The sequence below is a fragment of the Pocillopora verrucosa genome, chromosome 2 (assembly GCF_036669915.1).
Source record: "Pocillopora verrucosa isolate sample1 chromosome 2, ASM3666991v2, whole genome shotgun sequence".
NCBI lineage: Eukaryota > Metazoa > Cnidaria > Anthozoa > Scleractinia > Pocilloporidae > Pocillopora > Pocillopora verrucosa.
The window spans coordinates 9,317,954-9,335,367 of record NC_089313.1 but is presented as its reverse complement, the minus strand read 5'-3'; the positions used below and the strand labels follow the sequence as shown (position 1 = coordinate 9,335,367).

Sequence of the window (17,414 nt, the reverse complement as noted above, 5' to 3'; positions counted from 1 at the left end):
AAATTTCACTCGCCATACGGGCTCGTGCAGTTTAGCTATCTTTGGAAAATTCACTCGTGCTTATTGACACCAAATTGCACTCGAAATCATGTTATTGCCTATACAGATTGCATTTCTCTTGTCAAGTCAGAAGTAAGAAATATTTCCATGTACGTTATTATTATATGTGTAAACCTTGTGTGGAATCTTCATGCGACCCCGGATACGTTTGCTTTTTCACTTGAGCTGAATCCTTGCGTTGTAAGAGAGGGATAATCCTTGTTTCGACCCGAGCAGACCCAGATCGTGGGTTGAAATTTAATTAGCCCAGTAGACTAGTAAACCCGGGTTAGCACTTTCGCCCAAATGGCAGTCTACCTTTTTTTCTTCTTTCCTTTCCACATTAAGACCTATTGCCATTCTGTCATCATTAAAATTTTTTTTATTACATTGTTTGGCTGCAGGAAAGTCTAAGTCGGGTCATTTCGCAGTAAGCCACTTGCCCTCATTGACTGGCTACGTGATCTCGTTTATTGTCTTTATGTAAAGTTCTTTTTCTGGTGTTTAAATCAAATTGGACGAGGAAGCCCTTTTCGCAGCTTTTTGATTTTGAGCTCCGCAAAACAAAGCAGCTCGCGGACAAACAGGTAAAAACCTTGATATAAAGACACTAGGAGCACAATCCGCAATAATGAGTCAACTTTGTTCATTCAATCGGTTCCTTCTTGGGAAATTACGGAAACTTGAGGGTTTTCCTTCGGTTTCACCATTTTAACGCCTTCTGCACTAGAATAAATGAACGAATAACGTTACCGTGGATATACCACAGCTAAATTCTGTATGTTCTGTTATCTTTTTCTTTTCATCGCTATATTAACATGCTAGGATAGTCTAGTGAAAAGAAACATATAATCAGATAAATGAGTAAAAAAATTTGAAACTCATGAATAAAGATGTGTTTGAGTTTGAAAATGATGATTTAGAGACGTTTTGTTGTCCTTGTTGCGGTGTTAGTAGAAGAGAATTGAACGACAAAAGCCATTGTAAACGTCTAACATTGGTTCTTACCGGACTCGCGTAATTAGGGTCTAATTATTGATGGAACGCGAATAGAACATAAAATATAACAATATCGAGTCATCAATATAGAAATTCACATGAACAATATATCTTAACTCAAGGTACCGTGACATGACACAGCCATTTTAGAGCATTCAAAAGTGGAAACGTTTTGCTTTGTTTTTTATTTTGTTTTGTTTTTTTACCCTGAGGTCTGTGAGCGTTCCTATAAGCAAAAGAAGAGAGCAACTGAAACAAGCAGAACCGACATCAAAGACAACTGTGCTTTATCAACAATGCTGTGTAATAATCAGGTCGCTCTTTTCTGGATTAAGAGTCGAATTTTAGAATTTTTGACTTATTTCCTATTTCGCTTCCTCTGTAGACGGCCTAGAAAAGTATATTGCGAAATACCTTTGACATATTTTGGTCATATCGCATTAATGGCGTGTTGTGTTGAGGCGTGAAACATAATGTGGGAAATTCTGTCAATTTTTAATCATCTTCGCTCGCAAATGTTTAAAAAATGGGATATCAGTGACCATTAAAACGGTCTCAAATAAAAGATTTCCTTCACAGCTGGTTAACCAAGAGTACTTAAAGAAACAGTGTGGCTTGAATATCAGCGGCTAAGGCGAATGTCTCCGAAATCGAAAATGATCGACGGAAGTCGGAAAACCTCAAGCCGGAAAATGATGTACAGATCGAAGACATTGAAGGTCTTGCGATTTCATGCTTTTTTTTTAATATCACGACCTCGTAAAGGTTCGATTCGTTTTTCAACCACGTTATACGGAATATCATAAACAACTCGAGGAAGTTTTACATATTGATAACTCAAATATTCCTTCACGAAAGTGTCGGAAAATAAAATTCAGCGCTGTACTGATAACTGGAACAAGCGATTGTTTTCACTTTATTTTTCTTTGGTTTATATCCATTAACGGGTCTCCCTTTTCTGACTCAACTTAACAGTCGCCGTCGGGGGTATCCTTCACAAGACGCGTTTGGCGCGGAACAAAAATTACAGGCACCACTAACATGTTTTCTAACATGGTTACCGGCTTCAAGCGTTTCAAGCAAGTGGGATGAATTGTGCAGTGTACGAATAGTTCCACGAAAACGTAGCAGAACGTGTATTGATTTTTTTAAAGAAATACTGTGGTTGTCTAGTCTAATCAAAACTGTTATTTGTTCTTTGTGACGTAAACGGAGTAATTGAAGGGTGTCTTCAAATCTTGCATACTTTTAGAAATGCTAAAATAAACATTTCAAATGAAATCAATGCACATTTCCCGTGAAACAGTTCACAAGGCATACTAAACAGCTCGTGTTTTGTTTGCATTTCTGATTCGTCAAATAGAATTCTTTGCCTTGTTTTTCGCACGAAATTGAAATTCTGGCACTGCGGAAAGTTCCGGTGGTTTTGCATAATAAAAACTTCAATCACGTGTCTCGATTGTTCGCTGTCATTTGATTGGCAGCTCAAGCGAAAGGCGAGATATACTATTGTTCGCCGTCATTTCACTACTGCAGGGAGATCAGTCTGGCTAAGTGGTAAGGTTATAAAAGCTGTTCTTTATTGCCCGTTTTTGTTCTTAAAAAGGGATCAAAATAACATTGGTTGAGGGTTAATGGATTTTTCTACTGTTTTCAAACGAATTTTGCGGTCTTTTTGGGATTTTTAGATGATTTTAATAGTAAGTTCAGTGTAAGTTATATGTTGTAACTCTTCTCAGGTAAAGCCATTTCTGGTTGTAGGGTGTCACATGTTAATCCAGTTAAAACGTCCTTGTTTAGTACTACCTCTTTTTAAAAACTACAGAAATAGCTTCTCCAGGATTTTTGGCGTCGTTGAAGATTATTTTTAAGGTGACAAGAACGAGAAAAAGCGTTTAAAACTTGATGTAAACCAAGATGGAGTACAAGGAAGCCAACAAAACAAGAATTTACATGGAAGCGAGGTCAAGTATTTCACACACGGGAAGAGTACGGTTTCATTTTTTGTGTCCGCGATTAACACGCCAAAAGCGATAAAAAACTTAGTCAGAATAAGACAAAGAGTTTATATTTTACTTTTGAAAGTGTTCTGTTCGAACAAAACAGAGATAAAGAATATTTCGAGTGAGAAACACGACTGAAACTAAAAGGTTATTGAATATTCAAAGAATCGAAAACAGTTCAAGCGTGGAGGGCTTGCGATTGCTGATAAAACTACAAGCTTTACGGTAAGCTAGTTAACGCATCGCGCTTGTAGCTTATCTGGTAAGAACAGTTCTTCATATGTAAACAATTTTCTGTGCTCGATTCGAGGAAATAGTGTTGAACTATCGCGATTCTTTTACGAATTAGAATTAACACTAGACGCTTTTTGGTACCGCGCGCGGGTTGTTACAAAAATAGAGTGTAAATTGATTTCTCCACGTTGAGTCGCAATTTGTCCGCTCTTGTTTGGCAGATTGTTAAGCGACGTTCAGGAACTAACGTTTCCCATTTTTAAATGTGACTATCGAGTGTTGTGTTGATCTTAATGTTGGGACTTGCCGGAGCACATACGCTGTAAAGCCGTTTTCGATTTGTATTAAAAACTTTCTCTTTCATATCGGGTGGCCAGCTTGTTTTCGCCATCAGCCGTGTCGAAAAAAAAGTGTCAGATCGCGCAGTCTGTCTTTCGGATAGAGTTTGCCGATGTTTTGCAATCTTTTTAAAAGAATGACATCATTTATTCGGAAGCATACCTTCTAAGGTTATGTTTTCAAGTGTTATTTTTAAAATCCCAAAGTTGCCTTCTCTAAATTTATTTAACGTCTTCCCACGAGCCAATTTGTAACACGCTGACGCATGTTTCACGCGACATAAAACTTTTTCACTGTTAAGAAAGAAAGGAAAAAAAAAAGGAAAAAATTATTAAAAATTTTTTCTCGAGTTTTCCTGACTATCTGGGTGATCTCTTAACACCAAACAAATTGATTGTCTTCGAAGAAGTATGATTGTTATTCGGAAGCCGTGTTTTCGAATGTCTTTGTGGCTGGCGATTTGTTTAAAAAACCGCGGCCGCGTGTTTCATGACATAACCACACTCAAAAACCTCGTGTCTTGTAGAAATGACGAACATGAAACCCTTTTCTAGATTTCTAATGGCTGTTTCGCTCTCTTAACACCAGAGGTAACAAATGGAATTCGCAGATAACGGCCTCGTATATTTTTTTTACTTTGCTTTGTTGTTGTTGTACTTTTTTTGTAAGTGACCGTTTTCAATATGCTTTAGGCTTCGAGCGCTTCCTGAGGAAATAGTTGGAACACTGTTTATTTTTTTTTAAGAAAAAAAAGCGAGAAATGCACACATGCCTGTTGTCACGTGAGGTTAAACAAAAGACTATTATTGGCACCAGGCTGTCTTAAGTCAACAGTGAAGGTGTTTATTTCAGTTTTGTGATAGTGGTAATGAACTACCACAGTGCACAAGTAGGTACTTCCTTAAAGAAATGTGAAAGTTCCCCTTGAGGGAAAAAAGTTACATTCCAAACTCATGAAACATAGAAGTGCATAGTAATTATTATCAACTTTCAACAACAGAGTTGGTACATTCTTTCTTTTTTGTGTTTAGCAACTTAATATTATTAGTAGTCATGTCTCTTTTCATTTGTGAAGCATTTGTAGAACACCATTTGAAAAGCTGGGCTTTTAACTATGTCATAAATCAGATAAACTGAGAAATATTAAGATAAAGGTTTTATGGAAAGATCATATTTAAGGGATATAAGGAAGCCTGCAATTTCCAATAATTTTCTTTGGTTTTGCTTACTTCAGGGACTTTTAAGAATGTTTTATTTTATAGGTGACAGCCAGAGTTATTTATGGCTTGCAAATCATTTATCTTTGGCAAGATTTCTACTTTGAATATTTGTGTTATTTCCTTATTTATCATGTCTATAGAGACTTAAATTATTTTAAATGTGCTAAAGGTGATGACTGTTAGTTCCACTGAACACTTTTAGGTTTGTATACCAGTCAAATGATTGAATTGTTTTACATTTATGGTTTTTGAGTAGCGCACTAGTCAAGAAAGTAACATACAAACCAATTGCATACTGTAATATGTTCTTATCTTTTCTGGACATTTTTTTCTTATCAATTCTTTTCTCTGAGTCAATAGTGAATACTAATTTGATGTGAAATGTCTTCAGTAATGGTATTTTACTCAGAAGAGAGGTTGACAAAATAATGTTCTCTTATGACAGAAAGCAGGAATGTGTTACAGTACTTGGTGATCAGAATGAATGGGCCTGCAGAAGCAGTTGGAGTCACTTGTTCAGTGAGTGAAAACTTTGAGCCACATGCCAAGAAACAGAGACTGGATAATGATTGTGAACAGAAAATAGACTTTCAAACTTCATTGCCTTCTAAAAGCCTTCAAGGTAATTAACAGCTGTTAATGGGGTGAAGTTGTTGGTCTAAAATAATTAAAAAATGATTGAAAATCTGGCTTTTTTTTCCAATACCTCGTACTTCTTTAATGCATTTTCTCTTCACTGAATTATAACAAACATATCTAAAAGCTGATTGCATAGTACCATTTCAAAAAAAAAAAAACAAGAAAAAGGAAAAATCATGTTCACATTTTAAAAAAGAAGAAAACTTTTAATTATTTGTAATGTAAGTGAGTCCTAACAAAACAATAATGTCTTGAATACACTTTTAAAAGTAAAGGGATGCAGACATGAAAGTTGGTCTACCTCTGCTATTAATTATGATGTTGCTACATTTTAACTTATCATTAATTTATTGAAAAATAGTTCAAGGTAGCTAGGGTTTGAGTTATTGGGATTGGTGTTGAATTTCAATTATCTTGTTAATTAATTTTGTACATTTAGTTTGTTTTTATAAGCGCTCTCCTATAATTACTTTTAGTTTGGAAAATTAATCTAAATGTGTTAGGTTTTCATAAATGTTATTATGTTCATATCAATAGCAATTAAAGGTTGGGAAGTGTCAGTCAGTTATGTTCTGACAAGTTGACATTTATCAACCATTGTTTTTACTTGAAGTTTTTACATAAGTTTGATTTATGAGTGTAAGTTTTAGCCAAGAGAAATAAAATTTGTTTGAGTTGAGGGGAAGTTTGAGTGAACCCAAGTTCAAGACAGCTGACAGAAAATACCTGGAAAAATGGGATCAAATCTAAGGGAAAGTGGATCTTGTTCAAGCTAGCAGGGGTTCCAGTGAACTGGTTTTTAGTTTGTGGGGGTTCTACTGTAACTATTATTGTATTGTTTGTATGTAGCTATATGAGAAGAAAACTATACTCAATCAATAGATACTCTGAATTTATCATGTCTAGTATTGAAAAGCCAAAGTTTCCTGCTTTATATCTTGTGCATAACAGACCAAATTGAAATCTCAGACCTTGGTGGTAATGGAAAAGAGCAAATCACAGCTGTCACCCATGACCAGGTTGAACCTAGCAATGAAGGCACACCAATTGCAGGAAGCAAAAAGAATAATCCAATTAAAAATGTGGAGGACCCAAATTCAGAGGGAAACAAAAGTGTTGTCAATGGCCAGCAGCATCTAAATAACAATATAGGAGACAACAAGACCCAAGCTTCCAGTGATTCAAAAGATTTGCCCATTGTGAAAAAAGAAAAACCAAGTTTTGAGGAGGATGATCCATTTGCAGCCCTGGACTGGAAAGATGGAATTGCTACCCTTCCAGGTATTGATGTATACATGATTATAATATTCACTCAGATCATTTACCATAGTTAGAGTAAAGTTTCTTAATATGCTATTTTAGGGAAAGAAGAGGGATCTTGCAGAGAGGATTTTTATCTGAACAACATTTTCGAAATGTACTTTTGACTAAGATCGAGTTACAGTTATTTTGCTCTCAACCAGACAGCAGAATAAATCACATTCCAAAACACCTTTGTGAAATATTTAACAGGGCTCACTTGATGTGGAATGGCTGAAAGCGAGTTAGGCACTGGCTCTCATTGATTAAAGTATTATCATTTGTCTCACCATGAAGTCACTACCCATGTGGAATGTGACATTTCCACTACAAAAAAATGTCAGTCTATTTCATGAGATGAGAGCAACTAGATATGTATACCTATTGAAGTGGCTGGTTTTCCACAGCTGCAATCTGTGCATTTGGAAGATTATCCTCGTAGTAGTCTGCTGTTGCATGGCTCTCTTGTTGCTGTGTTTCTTAATTTTGGGTATCCATACCTTTGGGATATATATTTCTCAGACGCTGGTGTGTTTGTTTGGGCAAAGTTTTATGTGAGGAGCAGTTTTTATCCTGCAAGAACAAAGTAAAAGAGGTTACTTACCCCAACAACATCAACAGAGATAGTAGAATACAAATCCCAAAAGCATGGATGCTCATGATCAAGAAGCACAACAATAGAAGAGTAATGCCTCAGCAGATGACTGAGGGAACATATCTTTGAAATGCTCCAATTACAAATTATTATAAAAAACCAGCCAATCACAGGGAGAATAGTATTCATAAGGTGGTATGTACTCCACTGACCTTATCACTGGGTGAAGATCAGCAATATACCCATTGAGATGTCATGATCCATTCTAAAAGCAATAAAATCATGAGACAAAAGATAATACTTCATTTCTGGTGTTTCACAATGAATGATAAGCATGCACAACCTTTTTGACAATGATGCGGTCATAAAGTTGGCTCCAAGCAATAATCACCAAGTATCTGTTGATCCTTGCAGAGAAAATTGTTATCTTTTCAGAATATGTTATTGTGTAGGTGCTCTGTACAAAAATCAGTGAGATGTCTAAGTGACTTTCAGTTGAAGGCATTTTCACTTGACATCAACTCTGATTTTCACATCATATGGGAGATTCCTAGAAACTCTAACGTTTATTGTTTAATTTCCACTTTCATCAAGATCATGTGAATGTGTCTGCTACAAATTAAAATAATGTGTATGTTAATATATCCTTGTAGATTTAATTTGAAGTCTTCACTTGATTGATTTTTAATTTCATTCGTATATGACAATTTTCCAGCCAAGGAGAAAACAGACTCGACATATCCACAAGTAGCACATGGTTAAAATTGTTATTGCTTTTTAATTTTTTCATTGGCATGTTTTTCAACAGGGAGCAATCTGAAGTTTAAACTGACTGAGTTTGGGACTCTAGAGATAATAAGTACAGTGGAAACAGAGAAAGGTGAAATACAGTGGAGTACACCTACGGAACATCGAAAAACAGGAAGTGAGGAAACAAATGAAAAATCAAGCGAGGGAACCAGACTAGATGACAAGAAAGACAGTGGTACGCATTTTTAAGACAAATGGCTTTTGAAAAGATACTGCCACATATAGTTATTTTAAGTGAAGATTGTTAACAATCTCTCTATTTTCTCAGTGTAAATCAACCGGAATGATATAACACCGCATTTGATTTACGCAAGGTTAGAGGTCACACGAGGATGTTATCAGCACAAGGAAAACCTCTGTGATCTAACATCCTGCTTTGTAGCAGTACAGTAATGAGAAGATTGTGACCAACAGGGTGATTTGTTTTAATGCTACATATGTTTGAGTAAGAGATGGCGTGAGTTTTATTAGACCAATCATAAAGCGCAGTTAAACTGGTAACGCAGTTCCAGATTATTACCTATTGTCAATTGATGATTACTCTGAACAACATTCTACTGTTGTTATTTCATTAGAGGATTGTTTTTATTTTTTTTTCGTATCCGTTGATCAAACATTTCGACATTCTCTCAGGTATTCCGAAGAAAGCTAATACGACAAAAAACAGTTCTCCTAATGCTACCGACATCCTGTGCTGTGAAGTGTGCGGGAAGAATGGGTTGCGGCAGGAATTCTCAGCATCAGGAAGGTTTTGTGGTTTGTCTTGTGTGGGAGTATACACCGGCAGAAGAAACAAGGGCAGGGAATTTGTGCGCAAGGTCAAAACTGCAGACGGAAAGATCGTGAAGAAGAAAAAGAAGGGAAAAGGAAAGAAAATCGGGACAGCGGAGAAACCACCGGTGGCAGCTGGTGCACATGTATGTGAAAAATTTCAACGATATTCTGTTCTCAGCCTGTGTTGCATTTTTTAAAGAATTAGAGTCACTGCCAATATGGTTACTCCTTCTCAAAGTATGGCGCATAAGGAAGATCCCTTAGCTTGGTCAGTCAGTGATACATTCGGTTGTTGTTCACCTACTCGTTTTCTCGTTTTGTAGGACTCTGTAACGTCAGTTCAGGATGCTTCGCTTGTGGGCAAGTTTAAACTAAAAGGCAAAGGAGAAAAACACAAAATCAAGGCGGCCAAGCAACAGATCTCGTTGGAACCCTCCAATCTGATGAAAGGAGAAGACGGTAAATACAACTGATATTGAATGATCTTCACTTCCTTTTCTCTTGAACCTCCTTACCCTCCAAGATTCAGTCAACTAACCTTTTATTTCATTGTTTTTTTTTTTATTTTAGTTCCGTATGACTCTACCAAACCGTTCGTATGGTCAGAATACTTAGTAGCGTGTGGTGCCAAAGCAGTCCCTAATATTGTATTTAAACAGGTTTGTTGTCAGTAATTATTTTCTTATTTGTATAATTTTAGTTCTCACCTTTACACTTTGTTGAGTTTTGTTTTCTTTATCCCAAGGGATCAGGTTTGGAACCCTATGTTTTCCCATAGTTTGCGATAAGACTGTATAACACCTTACCTTGGTATATAGACTTTACATTTATTGTCTTGTCAACTCCTTGTGTATAAAAAAGATTAAAAAAAAAAAAAAATGGAAATACACTTCTTCGTACAAAGCACAATTGTGACAGGTACTTCACATTTGTACACTACAGGAAAATCCCTCTCTGGATGTGTTTCCAAAACCAAATCACTCTTTCAAGAAGGATTACAAGTTGGAATGTATTGACCCTAAACACCCGTCCTACATCTGTGTGTGTACCATAGTCAAAGTAAAAGGAGCACGCCTCAGGCTTCATTTTGATGGTTGGTCTGAGAGTTACGACTTCTGGACTAACGTGGATTCGCCGTTTATCTATCCCATGCACTGGTGTGAAAGGAACGGTCAGGTTCTGCACCCACCAAGAAGTAAGTCACCCAAAGTAACTCAGTTTTCGAGGTCTTCGTCGAAGAACCCGAACATTTTCTGATTTCATGTTGTCCAATCGAAAGAATACGAACACTTCAACTGAAACTTCCGGAAAATAAAGGCTTTGGGAGTTGGATTCAGCCCATCGAAGTTTAAATCTTCAATTAGAGTTGTGGAGAAGTTTAAAAGGATAAAAGGCAGGGTAGACCGAAGAGAACTAATAAATCACGTAAACTGCTTAGCCATGGTCACGGGTGCTTGGTGTATGATGAATGCTTTCTCTTAGTTCGTTTTTCATTTCAGGTTTCACGAAACAGGAGTTCAACTGGGAAAAGTACTTGAAGAAATGTGGAGCTAAGGCGGCTCCAGAAAATCTGTTCAGAGAGGTAAGTTTATGCAAAAATACGTCAAATTACCGAAACATTGATGGTGCTATGGATAGTTGAATTTACCATGGATGTAGTTACTGATACATTTAGATGTTCTTGTATCTACATGAATGAAATTAAAATTAACGAAAATCGGTCTATTAGCTTCTAAATGTGTAATTTTTCATCCTAACACGGCAGGTCCAACCGACATTACACGGATTTAAAGTCGGCATGAAACTAGAAGCTGTCGATCGCAAGAACCCGGATCTGATCTGTGTTGCTACGGTGACCAACGTGATTGGCAACTATTTCTTAGTTCATTTTGACGAGTGGGACGACTCTTATGACTACTGGTGTCAGGACGATTGTCCGTACATTCACCCTGTCGGGTGGTGTGCAGAGAACGGCAAGAAACTTAACCCTCCTAATGGTTAGTAGTAGTAAGGTGATATGATTTCTAATAATATATCTGCATGCGAAGAAAAAGAAACATTCCATGGGTGTATGTCGGATATAAGATGGTAAATAGTAAATGAAACGCGTTGCGCTCAGTGGGCGACAATTAATCTCTTATTAAACGAGCGTGATTGAACTTATAGTTTGATTAAATTGTCCTATTTTCGATATAAATTTGGAAGCTGACAGCATTTGTTATTGCGCTCAAATTTGGTAAACCATTCAGCCGAAAAAAAGTTGGGAAACGTCGGAGCGTTCGTTTTTAGGCTTGGTAAAATGGGTAATATTTATGGTAGTTTGTTTTTGAGATGATCATTTGCAATCCATGATCCTCCAGCATTTTTATTGTCTGCTATCTCAAGATTTTACTAAATTTTTAGGCAATTCTCATTGAAGCTAACTTGTCTCAAAATATCGCACATTTCAGATGACGAAGTGTATACATTCCAGTGGGAGGAGTACCTGAGGACGACTGGTGCTGTTGCGGCGCCCCCAGATCTCTTCAAAAAGGTCAGATTTATACGTTAATCCTTGAGGGCCTTTATTTTTGGATCAAAGGGGTAATTTAATTAAATTATCTGTTAGGTTTCTTGCTATAACCACTAGATAAAAATATTTCAGAGTTTTTTATTTCTCTGAAGACTTGTGTATTTGAATCATCTTTTATGTTATTATGTGAAATTTTGGTTAAGTGGCCACATCATTTAAATATTATTTGGCCACAAAATGTAATATTTTGAATTAAAACTGAACACTCCTAATCCATCTTTCAAGGTCTATATTATGGAAATAAACTTGCTGCACATGACAGAAAATTATATTAAGTCCTTACATGCTCTTTTGGTTTTTTAATGTAATTGAACTGGAGTGCGGTTTGGTGTGATACCACACTTTCCTGCAATTTGATTCAATTTAGAGAAGCCTCGAAATCTGATTTGTTGTTTTGGCTGGAATAGATGCGATTTAGAGCAAAACATTGTGTGATTTGTGAATAACCAATTTGCATGCAAAAATTTGAGCATGCTCATTGGCTGAGAACACGTCAATTCAACCCATAAAGTGCAGAAAATTGAAATTGAGTGAAAAAGGTTGAAATTAAATTGCTTGATTGGAAAGAAATACGTTAGAAGGAAGTAACAACGTTGAAATTCTGAGTTTGAAGGAGGGTGCTAAGGACGAAAAACATCCAGCAAAGCACAAAAAACTGAACAAAGGTTCGGAAGTCTAGGATTCCAATACCTAACTGAGAAAAAGTCTAAACACTTGACTATTCGTGACAGAAAGTATAAAAGCTCAAAGCAAGTTCTTGCGGGAAAGACCCGATAATTCCAGAAACAACCCACCAATTAGTCAGGACACGAAATAAACACGACTAAGAGAAAAATGTTTGCCTATATTTTTATCAACAAGTAATCACATGAATTTTTGGGGGTGATTTGGGATAAATCAGCACTTGTAGATTTTTCAAAGACTACAAATTGCACTCGCCCTACTGGCTTGTGCAATTTGGTTGGCCTTTGAAAAATTTACTTCTGCTGATTTATTCCAAATTGCACTTGATTTCTTGCGATTACCTTTACAAATCGTTCTGCTGAGAGCCTATCAGATTGTAGGATCACTGTGATTTCAAAATGGATGCAATGAAGTAATGTTAAGCTTCACCCTGATGCATTGTTTTCTTTGTAGCGCCCCAAGCCAAGTTTTAAGCCTGGGGAGAGAATGGAAGCAGTTGATAAACGGAATCCATCTCTAGTCCGAGCAGCTAGAGTAGCTGCAGTAGAAGAATACAGAGTCAAGGTGCATCTAGATGGCTGGGATGATATCTATGATGACTGGTTTGATGCTGATTCTACTGACCTACACCCAGTGGGGTGGTGCGAAAAAACGGGACATCCTCTGGAAACGCCCTTAAGTGAGTGTCGATTGTATCACCATTTGATCGTATTTCCATCATTAAGGGGAGGGGGGAGAAGGCTGCAAATTGTAATCTTTTTTGCCTGCCGTTACTCAAAGTTAACCACAAAAGATTCAAAAGAAAGTGTCAGTGACTCTACCAAATGATAGGTGTCGTCAACAGACGATACGAAGCTCGCACTCAGGTCGGTATTCGTGTACCCCTCTTTTCTTTGTAAACTTCAGTTGTATTCGGCTGCTTATGCTGGAGTTCTCATTGCCTGTTACGGAATTTTTGAATTAGCCTTACACCGCATGATTTTCAACCGTTATTCCATACATAACATTATCGATGTCGAGTAGAGACCTTTATCCTAGATCAGTCCAGCAGCCAATCTCATTATAATGGTTGTCTTTTCTTTATAGCAACCCGCGAAAAGATCTCAAGTGCTGCTTGTCCGACTCCCGGATGTAAAGGCATTGGTCATGTAAAGGGCGCTAAGTATTCCACTCATCACAGCACGTTTGGCTGCCCGTACTCACTGCAGAACCTGAACAAAGACTCATGCCTAGTGGATCGGCTCTCCAACAACTCCATGACTGAAGAATCCGACTGGTCCTATGCTTCTAAACAGAAAACGACTGGATTTAAAGAAGTAAAACGTAAGGCTGAGGCAATAACTGACTAGTCATGACAAGATTGATTTTATGAACTGTTTTTGCCCATTAACGTTTCAGCTGAGATTCCTTCAAGTCCAGCCGTGGAAGGGGTGTGTCCCACACCAGGATGTAATGGCCTGGGTCACGTCACTGGACACTGGAAGACTCATTACACGTAAGCTACATCTATATGCAGGAGGAGGGTGGGGTGGGTGGGGAATTATTGCAAAATGTTGCACGTATCACGGAAAAACTTTGAAATGGGAGAGGGTTATTCAAACCTTTACTGATGAGTTTAAAAAGGAACTTGATGCTGGTTGCTGGTTGATGCTTGATAAGCTGGTTAAAATTCTGGTATTCATCTCTAAGTGCCTTTGGTCGTAACTTTGTGAAAGAATCTTGGTTAACAACTGGGCTTTGTGATGTAACTGATTCATATGAATAACTTTTGTAGAATGGCATACGGTGAACAATTTAATTTAAGTTAATCAGTTGTGGTTTTCTCTCGCAAATCGATTGCATTGTTGTCGTATAGTTTCTGTTTCTGTTTCTGTTTTTCCAAATATTTTCGCTTTCCTTGCCCTCAGTTTCCTCTTAGACTAAAGGCATGGTAAATTTGTTGTTAAGTTCGTTATAGACATGAACAGATCTTCTCAAACTTGAACTTCTGCTAGAGTTAATAGAAGGGAAGCACACAGTTTAACTGTGCCACTGATATCTATATCTAACGACTAGAATAGTATCCAGGCTCTAACAACTCAAAGGAATTACAATAATTCGCTGCGCCAAGAGCCACTCATATGCCTCTCTCCAGGTCTAATATCTTATTTTGTTTTCGTAGTCTGTCAGGCTGCCCAAACAATGAAGCAAACCAAGGCAAGATCTTTTCGAAGCATACCAGCAAGTCTCCCGTTTTCAAGAAAATTCCACACCTCGCCCCCAACAGTCCTCCCTCTGTCCACCCAGGTGCCAAAGCACCGGTTGGTGGAAGTATTATATCTACCCGAAGTTCTGCTAGGTAAGCTGTGTATCCTGTTGAGATCTCCTATTTGATCAGTAGCCGCATGGATGTTCACGGCTTGCAGATTCATCGAAACAGCGCTGTTCCTTCAGTAGTAGAACCTGTCTTACTGTTTGTTAACCTCGGTGAATCATTTGCACCTTTTTGGATTATAGGAGGTGCTTAAAAGGTCAACTTCAAAGTTCTCTATTGAAACTGTCATGAAATAGTTTTTCATGATCAGAAATCTCGAAGGCATGTTACACTAAGTCAAGCAACCAATTTGTTTCGAGTCGTCAGTGCATAACTACGGGTTCAAATAAAAGTTTCTTTGTGTTCTTTGTTCACACAGGAAAGTTTTTGTTAAAGAAGAGAAACACCATGGAATGCGCCAGAAGTGTAAGTCACTCTTATTACTTACTAGTAAGTCTCTCCTTGAAGTTCTGCTGTTAGTTGTATTCAAGAATGTATAGTGTTGCTTGTGTAAGAGACGACAGCTAATTAGATTCTTTTCATACTCGGTAATTGGTATGAGGTCCAGGTGATGAGTGGCTAGTATTTGAGGGGATTCCTGAGTAGCTTCTTTGATATACAAATCATCGAACTGTTAAAACTGTTATTTTCCAGGGTTATTTTTCCAGGGTTAAAACTGTTATTTTCCAGGGTTTCAAGAATTTATCTACTGCCTGTAATCAAGCTAGAGTCTACCATTCTGTTTTTGAGGTCCGTCGCAATGTAAAAATATTGCCTGATAACTTTGCTAAACGTTTGTGGCTATGATTTTTTGTCGTCTCAGACGCAGACAAGGCTGTTCAGCATGTCACACCGTTCTCGTTTCCCTGGCCTTTGGGAAGCCAGTTCTCAATGATGGGTCTCAGCGAGCTGAAGGCCGCCATCAGTTTAGAAAATGACTCGGTGGCCTCCAACGAAAGGCAACGAATGATTAAGTGGACTGTGGATGACGTTATGAGTCACGTGCGCGCGCTCGGCTGCACGGAACAGGCTAAGATATTTGGAGACCAGGTACATTTTTAAGATATTTATTGCCATTACCGTGTATTGTCATTCTACATTTACAGCGTGTATTTTAAGGCGTTTTTTTCGTGGACTGTCTGTGTACCCGACCGTCATTTTGCATTGCTAGAACTCAGAATTTAGTGAAGTGGTGGCGATGAAGGTGGACGGCAGGTGTTTACATGTGTGTTATAAGCAATTCCCAGACCACTTTCAATACTTAATCCTAACTCATGCAAGTACTTTGCAGGACGCATTTCACATGTGAAACTAGTCATAAGTAGCTCACCATAGAGTCTCAGTGTGGTAGAGCATTATGGTCTCAAGTGTGGTAGAGCATCGGAGAGAGGAATCCGAAGGTCCGAGGTTCGATTCCTCGTGGGGACTCAGATTTTTTCGTTGTCCTACGCTCGTAAAGGGAGGAATAACATTTTCTTAAATTCATTACATAGATGAGAATATTCAGTGCTTAAAGAAGGTGCATTACGGGTGGTATACCAGTCAAACAAATTGATAAATTAGATGGTCTTTCTGTAGTCCTCTTCTCCCCTTACCTTGCCGAGCTTTAGCATAACGTTTATTTGTTATCTTTCAGCTGATCGACGGAGAAGCTTTCCTCTTGCTGACGCAGAACGATATCGTCAATATTCTTAAGATCAAGCTTGGACCGGCGCTCAAAATATTCAACACCATACCAAAGCATTAATTAAGTTTATTGTTCCTATCCGAAAAAGAATCAAACAATTTGTTCATCCTTGCGAAACGCCCTTACTTCCATCTTATTTCCAAAGAACGTTACAACTTACGGAAAAGATTAAAAAGGTATGCCCGCCAACGTCCATGGAGGAGAGACGGGTCGATGAAAAATGATAAATAACTTCAAGGTGAACCACAACTGGATGACAACGGAAAGCGAAAGAGTCTCATCCACTGAGGACCTGCGAGGCATTGCGAAGACACTTCCCACAGAGTTTATGTTGCTGGAGAGAGTCCTTTTGTCGACTTTGCGGTATTTAAATGGATTTGGAAGCTGCCTCAAAATTTTTATAAAGTTTGTTGTTTTATCTTTAAGCAAAGAACTCGACCCAAAATATTTACTCAGTTCCAGAGTATTACGTAGAACGCAGTGCAAATTTCAGTTTTGGTCGGGTGATGTCACTCAACATTAAAAACAATCAAAATGGCCAACTGCAATACACGAAAAGAACAAGTCTACGAATATAGGCTTAGCACAAGTACAGTTGAACAGCGCCAGGGGAACCCTACTGTCTTGTCTGCGAATTGGAGTGGTTGTGTGTTTCGTAATAATTATCACTTTCAACCAATTAGAGAGCCAAGTAATGCTAAGCAAGACACTGATTAAATCTCGTCGCACGACAAGATATTTTAGTTGCTCGGGTAAACCTCATATTCTGACGCTATTTTTGGCATGAGCACCTCAGAGAACTGAGTGCCGAATGTACATGTACATTTCCAACCAAAGAGGAGCAAGGAAAGCGTCAGAGCTACTAACGGTACATTCAGTTTTCATTTTAACACACTACAAATTAACTACTTGATAAAAACTAATTTTAACTAGAACTGTGTTCTACTAAAATAATCTGGCGGCATGTAAGAAACATAGCTTCCACTTCATGCAGGTTCGTGGTTTCATTTCATCGCTTTGAAACAGTTTTAGATTATTCGCATTCCCATAACCAGATTTGTCAGTTTTGTGCACCGATTACTAACGCACTAAAAAAAATCAAGTAAATTTGACTGCACTGTAGCTTGTACTCTTCATCTGATGGGTTGGGTATCTTCTATAATTCATGGCAAGGTTTCTAATACATTATAGTCAAACACAAAGAAAGTAATTTAATTGTAAAACGCT

General features: G+C 37.8%; 1 protein-coding gene across 3 annotated transcripts; it reads left to right on the top strand.

Moving 5' to 3' along the window:
• Positions 1-2,561: 2,561 nt before the first annotated feature.
• On the top strand, positions 2,562-17,409 carry LOC131799528 (lethal(3)malignant brain tumor-like protein 4). Of its 3 annotated transcripts, none has more exons than XM_059117236.2 (18): positions 2,562-2,595; positions 5,280-5,456; positions 6,425-6,754; positions 8,176-8,352; positions 8,811-9,094; positions 9,275-9,410; positions 9,522-9,610; positions 9,894-10,146; positions 10,451-10,533; positions 10,717-10,948; positions 11,402-11,484; positions 12,661-12,886; positions 13,294-13,530; positions 13,606-13,702; positions 14,369-14,545; positions 14,880-14,926; positions 15,324-15,550; positions 16,137-17,409. In XM_059117236.2, the coding sequence occupies exons 2-18, from the start codon at positions 5,315-5,317 to the stop codon at positions 16,245-16,247; spliced, it is 2,931 nt and encodes a 976-aa protein (XP_058973219.2). In that variant the 5' UTR covers positions 2,562-2,595; positions 5,280-5,314; the 3' UTR covers positions 16,248-17,409. The 3 variants fall into 3 exon arrangements, with proteins under 3 accessions (XP_058973219.2, XP_058973220.2, XP_058973221.2); XM_059117237.2 differs by lacking the exon at positions 2,562-2,595 and adding an exon at positions 2,849-3,002; XM_059117238.2 differs by lacking the exon at positions 2,562-2,595 and adding an exon at positions 3,101-3,266.
• The last annotated feature ends 5 nt before the right edge of the window (positions 17,410-17,414 follow it).